We start from the raw sequence: 15,890 nt of genomic DNA, 5'->3' as shown, positions 1-15,890 counted from the left end.
ATAACTCCAAGTTTTTAGGTGTTTGTTTTGTTTTGTTTCCTTCTTCCTTATTGGCTAGCCATGAAAGATAGGCTGCAAGAGTGTGAAGCAGAAAGAAATCACTAGGATGGCCAATTCTACTCTCAAAGGAAGTTTAGGAATCCTGGGAGTAAAGGGACATGGACAACGAAGGTGCTAGCCAGAATAATTTGAGTACTCAGTTTAACAAAAGGCTTTTGGTTCCTTCCTGAAGACCAAAACAAACATTTTCACTAAGCCCAATGAGCAAGTGTCCTAAAGCCCCAACCCACAAAATATTCATGGTATAAATACAGATCAACTGTTTTTGCTCTCAAATAAGTGGAAAATAAAACCAGGGTTAGATTAAGCTGCAATTCCTAACATTTGGAAACTAGTAAGGGAAGGTACTTAAACAAGCTATCGATATTTACTGTATCTTGTTCTATGTTGGGTTGGGGGATTTAGGCTTGCTTTCTTGTTTTGATCTGGTTCCATGATTTCATCAAAATGAGGAACTCCCTCTACCAATGCAGATGGGAAATTGTTTTTCAGTGTATAGTTTTACAATATTGCCTGACAAGTTATGTGACTCGTCTACTGGCACAAAACTACTATGTATCAGAGACTGGACTTGAATCTACATCTTCTTGACCTCTAGGCCAGTTCACTATCTGACAGCACACTGCCTTTGCCTGTTGTATATAGCTAGCCTTTAAAGTTGTATTTTTGTGAAGAAAGTAATATCGAGAGATTGCCTGCTAAAATACATGCATTTCAGTTAACTTGTCCATGCTGGCACTGCTTAATATACCTGGTGGCAGCTGCCTCTATTGAAGTGATTAAGGAGTAATTAAGCAGCTTATATTGGACATATCCTATAAAAAGTTATCAAGACTGTAAATGTCACAATGACCTTTTCTCAATCTTCCTCTCTCTCTTTCTCTCTCCCTCCCTCTCACCTAGAGTTTTCTTTCTTTATGGATTCCAAGCACATGTGAAACACTCCAAACACTGATTGTGCTGTGAGGCTTGATCCACTCAAATTGGAAAATGACTTCAATCACAGGTGAGTCTAGCTGAATTAGTTCACTTACTTTCTAGGTTGAAAATCAGCCCAAGTACATCTGCTCAGAATCCACACATATTATGATTTGGTTACCTAGCTCACACTAGACTAGTTTCACTCTTTTTAGAAACCATATTCTTGGGGGTGGGGAGGAGGCAGCTGGGCAGCTCAGAGGTAAGCCTAGAGAAGGGAGGTCCTAGGTTCAAATCTGACCTTAGACACTTCTCAGCTGTGTGACCCTGGACAAGTCACTTAACCCCCATTGCCTAGCCCTTACCACTCTTCTGCCTTGGAACCAATACACAGTACTGTTTCCTAGACAGAAGGTAAGTGTTAAAAAAAAAAAAGAAACTATATCTTTAAGAATATTCTCTATTCAGTGTCTACGCTGATCCCTTGTTGGGGTGTGGGGGCAATCCTGAGCTCTTAAAACTATGCCAGCAGTCACTAGCTGTGTGACTCTGGGCTTAACGGTTTTGAGACCCCTCAGAAAAATAGGGATATCACAGAGCTGTCGCAAGGATCAAATGATTTATGTAATATGCTTTGTAAATCTGAAGTGTTATCATAATTATTATTGCTATTAGTCTCATTCTTTTATATTAAATGTTCTCTGGACTACTGCACAGGTGTGTTTTAGGGGCAGCTAGGTAGCACAGAAAATAGAGTGCCAGGCCTAGAGATGGGAAGACCTCGGTTCAATTGTGACCTCAGATACTTCCTAGATGTGTGACCCTGACCAAGGCACCTTTTAAACCTATTTGCCTAACCGTTACCTCTCTTCTGCCTTGGAATGATACTTAGTGTTGGTTTTAAGGCAAGCAGGTAAGATTTTTTTTTTAAATGTTTTCTTCATTCAACTTTGATTTCAAGATATCAGGAATACTCTTAATTCATTATCATTATTATTGTTGTTATTACTACCAACGAGCTGGAAAGGTTTCAAGCCTAACAACACAGCTTATCTTTCATCTGAGAACTAGCTTAGCTAAGTAGAGAACATTGGGTGAAATGGTGGAAAATGTATTTGACTTCGAATCAGGAAGTCCTGAGTTTGATTCCTGTCTCAATTTCTTAATAGTAGCTACATGTCCCTGGGCACTTAATATTTTTGTCTTAGTTTTCTCATCTGTAAAATGGGGATAATAATAGCACCTATCCCATGGGATTGGTTCAAATGAGAGAATATATATAAATTTGCAAACCTTAAAATGATATATAAATGAGAAACTTATCACTAAAGGATAAGCCACTAGGTAATAATTAGTTTGGCCACAGTGACTCAGGAAGCTAGTCAACAAAAGAATGACTTTCTCCTTGAGGCATTTCCTAATTCAATAATACTTTGTGCAACTCTGCCTCACTTAAATCCAACTCACATGCAAGTTTGTGATGCCAATAGACCTCTTCAAAATGAAGGACAAACAACAATTTATCAGTTGACTACACTTTGTACAATCCTATGTAAATTATTTGAGGGAGGAAGTGTTTCATTCATGTCTTTGTATCCTCAGTGGCATTAGTCGACACTTTTTTACCTAGAATTAATACTAAGTATCAGTTCTACCACAGAAAAGTGGTAAGAGCTAGGCAATTGGGGTTAAGTGACTTGCCCAGGATCACCTAACTAGGAAATGTCTAAGGCCACATTTGAGGCCAGGATCCCCGCTTCTCCAGGCCTGCCTCACTAGCCACTCTGCGCAACCTAGCTGCCCCTAAAGAGTAGACACTTAATAAATTCTCATTAGTTAATATAAAGATATAGAGAGGCTGATTTCTTTGGGTGGTGCTCTTATTGAAGTATAACACTAAAGTTTAAGCAGATCATTAAAGATGCCTCTTGAAGCTGTATTCAGTGGAGAAATACAAGAAATGTGTCCATTCTGAAATCTTGTGTTTTGTTCTGTTTTTGTTTCAGAAACTAGAATGAACCGAAGCATTCCTGTTGAGGTGGATGAATCTGAGTCCTACCCAATTCAGCTGATAAAACTATTCCCAGAATTTTCCCTGGAAGAGGAATTTGAACCACCTGGTCCAAATGGTGGCAGCACAGCACACCGTGGTTCATGCCCACCTGAAGCCTGCAGCACTCCTCCAACAGACTCTTCCCCCTCCAGTAAGGCCCAAGGAGCCACAAACCACCACCACTGGCTTGTAGAACGTCAGGACAGATGTCTGCGTAAAAAGATACTAGAGGAGTGTGAATACAGCTTCTGGAGGAGACACCCAGATCCCAGGAAAGAATTCCCTTCTAGTTCCTCAGCTGCCAGTGAGTCAGTGGTTGGAGCACTTCCCCCTGAGCATCCGTTTTCATTTATGGAAAAACGAAATCAGCAGCTGGGATCTCAGCTTTCAGCAGCTTCTCCTGACACTGGCCATGACTCAGGCAAATCAGACCAAAGTTTACCTAATGCATCAGCAGACTCCCCTGGCAGGAGCCAAGAGAATGTGCCCAGACAGCAGCCCCCTGGGAACCGAGGGCCATTGGATTTGCCCACGGTAGACACTGGCTATGACTCCCAGCCTCAGGATGTCTTGGGCATCAGGCAGCTGGAAAGGCCCCTGCCCCTGATATCCGGTTGCTACCCCCATGACTTCCCCAGACCTCTCAGGTCCAGAGAGTTTGTCCAGGTTGGACCACAGAGGCACCCACACTGTGCACAGATGCTGCCTCCTGATCCTTTTCCACATGCTCCATGGAACTGTCAGTACCAAGGCCCAGGAGAGCCAGATCACCACGTCCCATGTAAGTCCTACTTTAATTATATCAAACACCCCACACTATCCTGTGCTGCAGCATCCCACCATCACTTCCCTTCATGTTGATTGACCTGGGCCATACAAGATGCCAGGAAAGCATTTGACTTCCTTTATATAGTCTCCATATGCTGGTGGGTTTGGCCATTGTGGTTATGTTTGTTGTTTTGAGTTTTTCCCAAGCCATTTCCACTTAGAACCTCCTTGGATCAGTAACTCAACAAGTATTTCTTGGGGCAGCTAGGTGGCTCAGTGGATAGTGAGCCAGTCCTTAGACTGATCCTGGGTTCAAATCTGAACTGAGATGTTCTAGCTATGTGACCCTGGGCAAGTCATTTAACCCTTAACTGTCTTGCCCTTATCATTCTTCTGACTTTGAATTGATACTTAATATATAATGGAATAATAATTGAAGGGAAGGGTTTAAAAAATCAAGTATTTATTAAGCTCACACTATTTACTGTCCATTGTACAAAGTGCTGAGGATACAAATACAAAAACATATCAGTCCCTGCCCTCAAGGATTGGACATTCGAATGAGGAAGACAACACATATAAGGAAGTGGTGGCCAGAAGAAGGATGTTTTGGTCTCAAAAGTCACATGGATGGTGAATGGAGTCAATAGGGCATTTGCCTTTCAAGTAGAGATGGCACTCTGGAATTAAATATTTTTTAATATGTCAGAGCAAGTTCAGAATTTCAGAGCAAATATTGTTCAGTCCTGTTGAGAGCAAGATCCAGGGTAGGAATGGTAGGAGGAGGGTCATCTATGGAAGCCGTGTAGATGTTAAGATGCCCAAATGGATAGCTGTCATAGTAGATGGCTGGATGGAATATTAAGCATGATCTAGGACCAACTAGATAGAGTAGACTGTGATGAGTTTTTCCTCATTCATTCAGTCCTCAGAAGAAAAGACACAGGAACTCTGTGGCCGCTGCAAAGACAAGAGACTCTTCTGGGATAATATTTACAACTTTATAAGTACATTGTCTGAAGAGCAATGGAGCTGCTGAAGAGATCCTAAGGCTCCTTTAGTAGTATTTTGTCTCTTCTTTTGTACCTTGGCTTTGACCTGGCCTTGGAAAATGGATGAGGTTTTTTGTACTTTTTGTAAAATTTGTCACGTGATAACTGAATGGTATAAATAGAATAAAACTGACTCATTTAAAATTCAAAAAACAAACAACTAACTAACAAGCATTATTGTGCACCGAGCATTATGATAGGTACTGGGGATACAGAAAAAGGTAAAAAGAGTCCCTCCTCTCAAAGGGTTGTATTTAATGAAGGAGATAACATAGACACCAGATCCTTAGAGTGGATAAGAAGTAACTTAGAGGAGATGGCTCTGGCAGTTTAGGGGACTAGGAAAGGTCTTGAGAAGGAGATGGCTTGAACTGAGTATTGAAAGACGCCAGAGATTCTAAGAGATGAAGAGGGACAATTCAACCAGGACAGTTCAGGCTCAGGCCAGAGATCCATAGCTAAAATGATTGAAGTGTGTCAGGGAGGAAGAGGGATGCTGTCCTTTCCTAGAGATTCAACAGAACAAGCACTTATTGACTGTTTTGAGCTGGATCCTAGGGATACAAAGACAAAACCAATAAATGCCTGCTCTCAAGGAGCTTACTCCTTTCCACCGGAAATTTGGTTTAGCTGAAACTTGCCTGAAGCCAGAAGCAAATCTAAACCACACTCCCCTAGTTCATTGGCCAAGAGTCTGGGCTTCTCTCTTTTTGCATTTATATCTAATCAACTTACACACTTCTGGACCACTCCCTAGATTAGAATGATGCTGATGAGTTGGCAGAGCAGGATGTAATTGGTTAAATAAGCCTGTCAGGGCACTGATGAATTCTCTGAAGCATTTCAGAAACAAATGGCTCATGGAAAGCAATTTCATGTGAGAGAGAAGTTGTTTTCCCAACAAGCCCTGACCTGCCTGGCATTTCGTATTTTATAAGTGGCCTTCCCTTTTTGCCTGAATCTTTAGGGAACTTTGATCCTGGCCTTGGGCTGTAATTTTCATCCTCATTCTCAAAACTGTACTCTACTATACCTTCCAGATGTGATCCCTAACTAGCCTGTCTGGTCTTTTATCTCATCAGATTCTCATCACAGCCATTCATCATGGGAAGCTTAGGAGCTCTTTCTTTTCTAAAGAATGCCTCATTGAATTCCAGGCACTGTCCCCTGTTGGTGGAAGGAGGTGACATTTTCACAGAGAAGGGACCAACATAGCCCTTTTTTTTAACCCTTACTATCTGTCTTGGAATTGATGCTAAGTATGGGTTCCAAAACAGAAAAATGGTAAGGACTAGGCAATTGGGATTAAGTAAGTGACTTGACCAGGGTCATGTAGCTAGGAAGTATTTAAGGCTCCCTTTGAACTGAGGATCTTCTGTCTCCAGGCCTGGCTCTCTATCCACTGAGCTAACTATAGCCTTCTTGGATTTTTAAAAGGTTTTTGCTGAGGCCACTGAGATTTAAAAGAAACTACTGTGTTCCTTACTGGACATCAAGGATTAAGAGGTGCTGAAGTTCATGTGACAGAATCCAGGCAGCCTTCAGACTCCCAGAAGGTCACATTAGAGAAAGTGTCATGAGCTGAAAAGTATAACCATAACAATGTCTGAATGTTTTCTCTCCCATGTTTACAATTTGAATTTCTTGTCATCCTTTAAAACCTGGTTCAAACAGCCTTTGTGAAGAAGCACCTTGGTACAAGGAATGGCAAGAGTTCTGGCTCTGTAGGCAGAGGATTTAGGTTCAAGTCCTACCTTTGATATTACCAGTATGAACTTAAACATGTCATTTTAACCTCACTGGGTTCCAATTTCTTCATCTGTAAAATAGGGCACCACAGTGATACAGTGGATAGAGTGCCAGGCCTAGAGTCAGGAAGACTTGCCTTCCTGAGTTCAAATCTGGTTTCAGACAGTTATTAGCTGTGTGACTCTAGGCAAGTCACTTAACCCTCTTTGCCTCAGTTTCCTCATCTGTAAAATGACCTGGGGAAAGAAATGGCAAACCACACCAATTATCTTCACCAAAAAAAACCCAAATGGAGTCTCAGAGAGTTGGACACATCTAAAATGACTGAACAACAACCATAAAATAGGAGTTGGACTAGATGGTTTCTAAGATCTCTTTGAACTCTAGATCTAAAGTGTCACTGATCTATTTGAGGCACATAATGGATACTTAATAAAATGCTTATTTATTGTCTGACTGCTGCAATCCCAACACACACACATGCATATACACACACTTCTCACAGTCTTTTTCTTTGCTCTTTTACATGTAACCACTTAGCTTGTAGAGGATGGCTATCTACATGGGGGTCTTATTACTCCACTAACCTTTCTTTTCTAAACTTTATATCTAGGGGGTAGTTGGGTGGCTCAGTGGCTTGAGAGCCAGACTCAGAGATGAGAGATCCTGAGTTCAAATCTGGTCTCAGACATTTCCTAGCTGTGTGACCCTGGGCAAATCACTTAACCCCTACTGCCTAGCCCTTACCACTCTTCTGCCTTAGAACCAATACCCAGTATTGATCCTAAGATGAAAGGTAAGGGTTTAAAAAATGAATAAAATGAACTTTGTATCTACCCTAAGACTTGGCCTAGAACCTCAATACTGTTGTTGCTATTCAGTCATGTCAGTCATATCTGACTCGTGTCCCCATTTGGAGTTTTCTTGCCAAAGGATCCTGGAGTGGTTTGCCCTTTTCTTCTCCAGCTCATTTTACAGATGAGGACACTGAAGCAAACAGGGTTCAGTGATTTGCCCAGGATGACATACCTAGTATGTGTCTAAGGCTGGATTTGAACTTATGAGGATGAGTCTTCCTGACTTTGGGTCTGGTATTTTATCCACTGCACCATCTAGCTCCCCCTCAATAATAAGGCTTAGTAAGTGTTCAACGAGTTTAGCTGAATGGAAATGGTATCATTTGAGAGGGTCTAAGACAACCTTCCTATAAAGTATCTCAACCTATCACCTCGATGGCCGAGATTGCTCCTTTGGAGTTTTATTGCCAGGTGGTAATCACCCACTTTTGAAATGCAAAAGACCCACTCCCGGAAGTAGTGACCCAGTGAGTCACTACCACCATAACATGAATTAGTTCATTTTCTTCCCTGTGCTGCACCTGAGACATGGCCGAGCACCCTTCACCTGGAAGGTGAAGATAATGATTGATAGCCCGGACAGAGCCTGGGAGGTGTAGGTGGGGCAAAAGACAGACTTCACTCCTGGACCATTCTTGCATATGGCTAGTCTGGCTTTCCAAGGCCATGTAATCTCAGGGGCTAGTCTGTGTCTGCTCAGCACAGCAGAGGAGGCTGGGCATGTTGCTAGGACAGTCTCAGAATATTGCAGAGAGCTCTGGCCCCATGGACTATCCTCCCACTCCCACTCTCACAATTGGAGGCTAAAATCTCAAGGCAGGTGTGTAAATGTCAAATTACTTATACACTGCCAATAAAGCCACTTCAAAAAAAAAACAACATTTGCCTGAAGGGTACTCATGCAGTTAGAAACCAGGGATTTTGATGATTTTAGATTTTCTGATTTAGCCTTTCCAATTTAGAAAAACAGTTCTTATCCCCCTCCCCAGTGAAAGTATAGATTAAATAATGATCCTCTAGCATATATATGGATTATTTTATTATTTTGTAATGAATAGCACAAAATGTTTCATTCCTTTTTGGAAATCTTTGTCAAAAATGATTTCAGATAGGGTAAAACTGGAAAGCAACAAGAGAAGTCCCACCAATCACTCCAAAATATAACAAAATAATGGTGGTGTAAAGTCTGATGATATGATAATATTTAAGGCTTCCACTGATGTAGGACTGAGCTAAGATAGTGAATGTGCAAGAGTTTCTCAGTATGAAAATATAAAACAAAAGAAATCTATAAAACAAAAGTGCTCCACAAATATTACCTTACTTGTGCCCACAATAATTCTATGAAGTATAGGTACTCTTATTGTTCCCATTTTACAGATAAGAAAACTGAGACAGATAGAAACTAAGTCTTTTACCCAGAATCACACAGCTAGGAAGTATCTGAGGTTAGATTTGAACTGACTTCAGATCCAGCATTCTATCTAGTGTTCCAACTACCTATGGATGCTTCATTTTATTACAGGGCTCCAGAATGACTTTGCAAAGGAAAATGAATAAAACAAAAACATTATTATATATATATAGGTGTGTTGCAAGGCTCAAATGAATTAATGAATGAGAAGTACTTAAATATTAAGACTCTCTATACCTGCCTATTATTATTATTATCATCATTTTAAAAACAAAACCCCTACTTTCTGTCTTAGTAACAACTCTAAGACAGAAAGGCAAGGGTTAGACTAGACTACAAGGGATGGGGAAAGATACAGGGTTAAATGACTTGCCCAAAGGTACACACATCAGAGGCTAGATTTGAACCCAGGACTTCCCAACTTTCAGGACTGGTACTCTATCTACTGTGCTACCCATCTGCCCACTATTATTATTACTATTAGCCTCCAGTTACCAGGCCCCTAGTTTGGTGATGACTTCATTCCCTGACCCTTCTATTGTGCTCCCCCTGAACTCAAGTAATGCTGATAGTGCTGATATGTGCTTAACAAGACATATGCACTAATATTTTGAATTTTTAAAAAAAAATTCTTACCTTCTATCTTAGTATCAGTTCTAAGAAAGAAGAACAGCAAGGACTAGGCAATTGAGGTTAAGTGACTTGACCAGGGTCACACAGCTATTAAGTGTCAGAGTCCAAATTTGAACCCAAGTCCTTCTGACTCCAGATCTAGACTACCTAGCTGCCCCACACTTCTAATTTTAATCTGCATTATTCACACTTTCTTAAGTCTAAACAATCGACAAAACAATAAATCAAGCTCTGATGTGTACAAATGGTGGATTTCAGAGGTACAACTACTTTTATTGAACATTTAACTTTGGGTTCTGCCTTGAGGTTAGAGCTGGACACAGTACCTCTTTACCATATCTACATCATTAAATGATGGAACACAAACACGATCAGATAAAATAAACAGGATAGAAGAAATAAATGGAATAGAGCTATCTAGAGTTATGCACAGCTGCTCACAGCTGTGGAAATCCCTACAATAGTTTATATTGGCCATTTTCTATCCTATCCAAACCAAATGCTTGATATCATTTGGGGAAAGAGGAGAGGAGGTCTGACTTGAAAATAACTCTCCATTTTTCTTTCTTTCACACTATTTAATAGGGAAGGCAAATATTGATTATGTAAAACCTTATGCATAACTTTTGGTTTTCAAATTCTAAACTATAATGTGGTAGAATAAAAAGAGAAGGCTTGAGTTCAAGTCCTAGCTCCATCACTTATGAGGCATTTGACAATGTGCAAGCACTTAATTTCTCTGATTTTCATTTTTTTCACCCATAAAATGGGAATAATAGTATTTGAACTATCTGCCTGGCTTACCCAGGATCACATAGATAGTAAATGTTTGAGGCAGGATTTGAACTCAGGTCTTCTTGACTCTAGCCCAATGTTCTATTTAATATGTTATCTAGTAGCCTTGTCTGGAACAGTGAGGTGGCACAGTGGATAAAGCACCTGACCAGGAGTCAGGAAGATCGGAGTTCCAATTTTACCTCAGATACTTACTAACTGTGTGACCCAAGGCAAGTCACACCACCCATCTAGGTTGACAGGCCCTAGGTTAAGACCACTTCCACTAAACCACACATCTTTCTAATTTTCTTCTTCCCTTCCTCCCTTCCTTCCTTCCCTCCTTCCCTCATTCCTTCCTGAGTTTTTCTTTCTTTCTTTCTTTCTTTCTTTCTTTCTTTCTTTCTTTCTTTCTTTCTTTCTTTCTTTCTTTCTTTCTTTCTTTCTTTCTTTCTTTCTTTCTCTCTTTCTCTCTTTCTCTCTTTCTCTCTTTCTCTCTTTCTCTCTTTCTCTCTTTCTCTCTTCTCTCTCTCTCTCTCTCTCTCTCTCTCTCTCTCTCTCTCTCTCTCTCTCTCTCTCTCTCTTTCTTTCTCTCTTTCTCTCTTCTTTAAGACAGAAGGACAAGCTGCTGGACAAACAGAGTTAAGTAATTTGCCCAGGATCACATAGATAGTAAGTGTCTGAGATCACATTTGAATTGAGGTCCTCCTGACACCAGGCCTGGCTCTCTATCCACTGTACACCTAGTTTCCCCTTCCTAATTCTTTCAAACATACCACTGTCCTTCTAGCCATCTAGATTACAACTTCTGCCATCCTCAACTCCTTGTTCTTCCTTCCTCTCTATATATTATTTGCCAACTTCTGTTGACTTTGCCTCTACAGTTTTCACATCTATCCCTATCTCTGTAACATGGCCACACCTTCATTCATTACCTTTCACATGGATTACTGCAATAACCTATTTGGTCTTCCTGCTTCAAGTTCCTCCCCACTGCAGTTCATCCTGCACACAGCTGTCAAAGTGATTTTCCTAAAGTCTACAGGACAGTTCAAATCATTCTCCTATTCAATAAATGCCAATGGCTCCATGTTAATTCTAGAGTAAAATACAAATTCCTCTTTTTGGCACTTAAAGTCCTTCACAACCTGGATTAAAACTAGCTAGTCACAGCTTTCTCTGTCTCTGTCTCTGTCTCTCTCTTTCTCCCGCCCCCCTTTCTCCATCTCCCCTCCTTCCCTCCTTTCCTCCTTCCTTTTCTTTTTGTCTCTGTCTCTCTCTTCTCTTTCCCTGTTAAGTCCTATACTGCTCTTTCTTTTCCTCATTCCCACTAATAATGTGGCCTATTCTTAAAGGGTGGTTGCTCTCAACTTACTGTAATGGTTAATAAGGATGTGATAAATTAACTCTCACTGAAATGTTAGTTCATAATATATTACAATTTAACGTGTTTACATTTTCCCAGGATGCTCTTAAAGACCAAAAAGTCTTTAGGACCCATGAGAATAAACCTCTAATGGTGAAATTCCATGCATGCATGGTGATGAGTCAAAAGGGAATATAGGAGAGAGCTCAGAAAGGAAGAGGCTCAGAAGGAGACTTACCAGTGTCTCAGATAATGACAGGTGGAATCATAGCATAGAAAAACCACGGGACTTTAGCAATCATCTAGTTCAAATCTCATAATTTTAAAGATCAGGTTAATTTCCCAAAGTTACATAGCTAGTTATTGACAGAGCTAGAACTAGAACTCCAGTTTCCTAAATCCCACCTCTGGGATGTAAGTGATTAATGGTTGTTGTTTTCATTTAGTCATGTCTGACTCTTTGTGGACCTCTTTGTTTGTTTGTTTGTTTTTTTTAACAAAGATACTGGTGTAGTTTGCCATTTTCTTCTCCTGTTCATTTTACTTATGGGGAGACTGAGGCAAGTAGGTTTAAATAATTTGCTCAGGATTATACAGCTAGTAAATATCAGGGGCAAGATTTGAATGCCTCAGTTTCCTCATCTGTAAAATGAGCTGAAGGAAATCTGCAAATCACTCTAGTATCTTTGCCAAGAAATCACAAAAAGGGTCATGAAGAGTGTGACTAAAATGACTGAACAAAATCTAAGGATCCTAACCCCACCCAAAGCTATCACATCTAGAGATGAGTCTTCCTGACTTCAGGCCCAGGCCTGAGCCACCATCCTCCCTGTTTATTGGTTAGGTCACTCCTGAATGTGCTAAAGTTCTAGTAATCTGAAGCACTAAAGCAGGGTGTTATTCTTACTTATTCACTGCCTTACTTTTTGCCTGGGAGGTAGAGATGGGAATATTCATGAATAATTTCTACATTCAGAGTCACAGGATTGAGACTGAGTGTTCTCAGTCAATCCATCTAAATGATAATTAAGTTGCAAGGGGCTTCCCTCACTAGTCATCTCTAGTCCAATCTACTTAGAAGCTAAATAAAATCTTGAACATATAGCATTGTTCTCTGAAGCTAAAAGGAATCTTAAAGATTATCTAATCCAACTTCCTCTTTTTACAGAGGAGAAAACTGAGCCTAAGAGGAATGAATTGCCAAGGTCACATTAAAAGTAGTAAGTGCTGGTGCTAAGACTTGAACCTACTATAATATACTCCTCAGTAAATGCACTATACCTTCTTCTGTATGTACATACACTTTAATATTCATGTCCTTGGTGTGAAAGGGCAGATAGAAATAGAAATAGAAGATATAAATAAATAAAATAAAGATAAATAAATATAAGATATAAAAATAAAAAGCTAAACCAGAGCTCCAGACTCTATAGCTCTGGGTGGGAGGTCAGCGTATCATTACTATACTCACATCCCTTACTATCAGAGGTCAGGAGCATTAGATTTTGTTCAGTCATTTCAGTCACGCTCAACTCTTCGTGACCCTATTTGTGATTTTTTGGCAAAGACACTAGAGTGATTTGCGATTGCCTTCTAAACCAGCACATTTTACAGATGAGGAAACTGAGGCAAACCAGGTTAAGTAACTTGCCCACAACTAGTAAGTATCAGAGGCTGGATTTTAACTCAGGTCTTCCTGACTCCAATCCCTATGCTCTATCCACGACATCACTAGCTGGGTCAGAGACAAGATTCAAATCACTCAGTCCCTCTGAACCTGAGTTCCCTCATCTGTAATATGGGATAATAATAACTTGTGCTTCCATCATAAGGAGATTGTGGTAAGAATCAAATGAAAAATTAAAAAAACCCTTTGTAAACATTATAAGACAAGAGAAACGTCAGTTGCTCTTGTTAATCTAGATTGGTATAATGAGTCTGGTTTGTTATTTTAGCCCACATTCTACACTAAAAAATAAAACAAAACAAAACCTTGCCTTCTGTCTCAGAATCATTGTGATGAAAACATTTTGTAAATTTTAAGTTATCTAAGCACTTCAACTTTATTTCAAGTAAAATTATGGCATACAACATAACTAGAGCTCTGTTAGCTATTTCTTATTCATTTCCCTTAATGGAGCAGCTAGGTAGCACAGATCTAGAATTAGAAACACTCATCTTCCTGAGTTCAAATGTGGCTTCAGGTACTTACTAGCTGTGTGATCCTAGGCAGGTCACTTAACTCTGTTTGCCCCAGTTTTCTCATCTGTAAAATGAGCTAAAGAAGGAAATGGTGAACCATTCCAGCATCTTTGCCAAGAAAACCACAACTGTAGAGTCAGACATGATAATCATAGAATACCACTTTTTAACCTAAAAAATTTGTCAAAATTCTATATGTGGACAATTAGGTGGCTCAATGCTTAGAGAGTTAGGCCTGGAGATAGAATGTCCTGGGTTCAAATCTGATCTCAGACACTTCCTAGCTGTGTGATTCTGGACAAGTCACTCAACCCCAGTTCCTTAGTCCTTACTGCTCTTTTGCCTTGGATTCAATATCTAGTATCAATTCTAAGACAGAAGGACAAGATTGCTTTTTTTTTTTTAATCCTATGTATATGTAGCTGTACTATTAGGATTTGGTTTTTTTATATTTTATTTTTCCCAAATATATGTAAAAACAATTTCTAACCCTTAACATTCTGAATTTTCTCCCTCTTCTCTCCCGCTCCTGCCCTAGATGGCAAACAATTTGATATTCGTATTTGTTGGTGAAGAAAAAAGCAATGATAAAAAAATGTGAATTCATCAATACATTTAAAGGAATTTTATATAGTATATTAATCACATACATCTGGAAATTAGCAACATGCATGTGTTGGAGACATTGTTCAGTCTGCAGAAGATGTGTTTGCTTTGTAACACTGAGTCATTAATGAGATGGCTGGCACTGTTTTGAAAGCTTTCAGAGCCTGGAAATCTGGGTGAAGTGACGAAAGTTTCAACTTTAGATCTTGTCCCACTTCTAGCTTGTTTCCATATTTAGATTTTGGTGCAGCAAGTTCAGAAATTCCACTTTCTCAAACACATGCCACAGTACAAGGCTCCGCAGCTACAGAAGACATAGCTGAGTCCTTAGAACCACCCTGTAGACAGAAGTCTACCAGGTTGATTATTTCCTACTGGTCAGTAATGAAGTATTGATAATAAACATCCCCCTATGCCCAAGTTCACGCCACGTACCATTCTTGGTGCTTAATAAAGATCTAAGTGATAATGTTTGGTGTGTACATCCTTTTGGAGCCCCCACTAAGGATGTAGCTAGCTTTTAAGAGTCTGTGACTCACAGGACCTGCTCTGTCGCTTTCTCTTCTTATTGGTGTGGCTCAGTTGTGATGACCCCAACTGGAGTTTTCTTGGCAAAGATCCTGAATAAGGATTGGCCATTGCCTTCTCCGGCTCGTTTTAAAGATGAGGAAACTGAGGCAAGCAGGGTTAGGTGACTTGCCGAGGGTCACAGAGCTAGTAAGTGTATGAGGGAGGTCATTTTTGAGCTGAAGAAGGTTAATCTTCCTGACTCCACACCTGGTGTTCTATCCACTGCACCATCTTTTCCCCTCTCTGGCAAATAACTTACTTTCCCCCCACACCCAAATGACCCACGACTGATTCTATTCTTTGATCCTATGTCCCTGTCCCCTCTGCTTGACCAATTCCTCCTAGCCTTCAAAGCTCACTTCTCATAACATTTTCCTAGACTGAAGTAATTTGTCCTGTTTCTGAATTCCCATTGGTCCATCTTTGTGGTTTGTTTATGCCATTTACCCAGTACTATCTCATTTTGTCAATTATATTCCAGGGAAATAGAAGGGCTTTGAGGACAGGAACTGGATGTGTGTGTTTGTTTTGTCTCCAGGACATAGCCGTGTGTGCGTAGTGTACAAAGGAGACACAAAATGCTTGTGTCACTGAGTTCTGTGAAAGTACATCTTTTTATTTCATGAGATTCTAAGCTTCTTGAGAGTATATTCCAAGTGGCCTATCTGTGCTTGGTTGTCAGTCCATTAGTCTCTCTTTCTCCAAAATCTATACCTAGGGAGGAGAGATGAGCTGTGCTGTTCTTTACAGTTGGTGGTGGAAACGTGAGATTTTAGGCTGTTGAACAAACTCAAAATCATGGAATCACTCTTTGTTTAAATTAAATATTTTTGAGGCAGTGAGGTGACTCAGTGGATAGAGCTCCAGA

The 15,890-nt window shown here is 40.1% G+C and overlaps 1 protein-coding gene across 2 annotated transcripts in view; it reads left to right on the top strand.

Moving 5' to 3' along the window:
- TRAF3IP2 (TRAF3 interacting protein 2) overlaps positions 1-15,890 on the top strand; it is an 81,550-nt gene that overhangs the window by 25,184 nt on the left and 40,476 nt on the right. The window contains exons 2-3 of one of the 2 annotated variants that reach the window (XM_007484435.3): positions 964-1,066; positions 2,985-3,812. In XM_007484435.3, coding sequence (XP_007484497.1) covers positions 1,051-1,066; positions 2,985-3,812 — 844 coding nt within the window. In that variant the 5' untranslated portion in view covers positions 964-1,050. Of the gene's footprint in view, positions 1-963; positions 1,067-2,984; positions 3,813-15,890 lie in introns of those variants that run through there. The other variant, XM_007484436.3, reaches the window with a different exon arrangement.

Source organism: Monodelphis domestica, chromosome 2 (genome assembly GCF_027887165.1).
Source record: "Monodelphis domestica isolate mMonDom1 chromosome 2, mMonDom1.pri, whole genome shotgun sequence".
In the NCBI taxonomy this organism is placed as follows: Eukaryota; Metazoa; Chordata; class Mammalia; order Didelphimorphia; family Didelphidae; genus Monodelphis; species Monodelphis domestica.
This window is presented reverse-complemented; position numbering and strand designations above follow the sequence as displayed.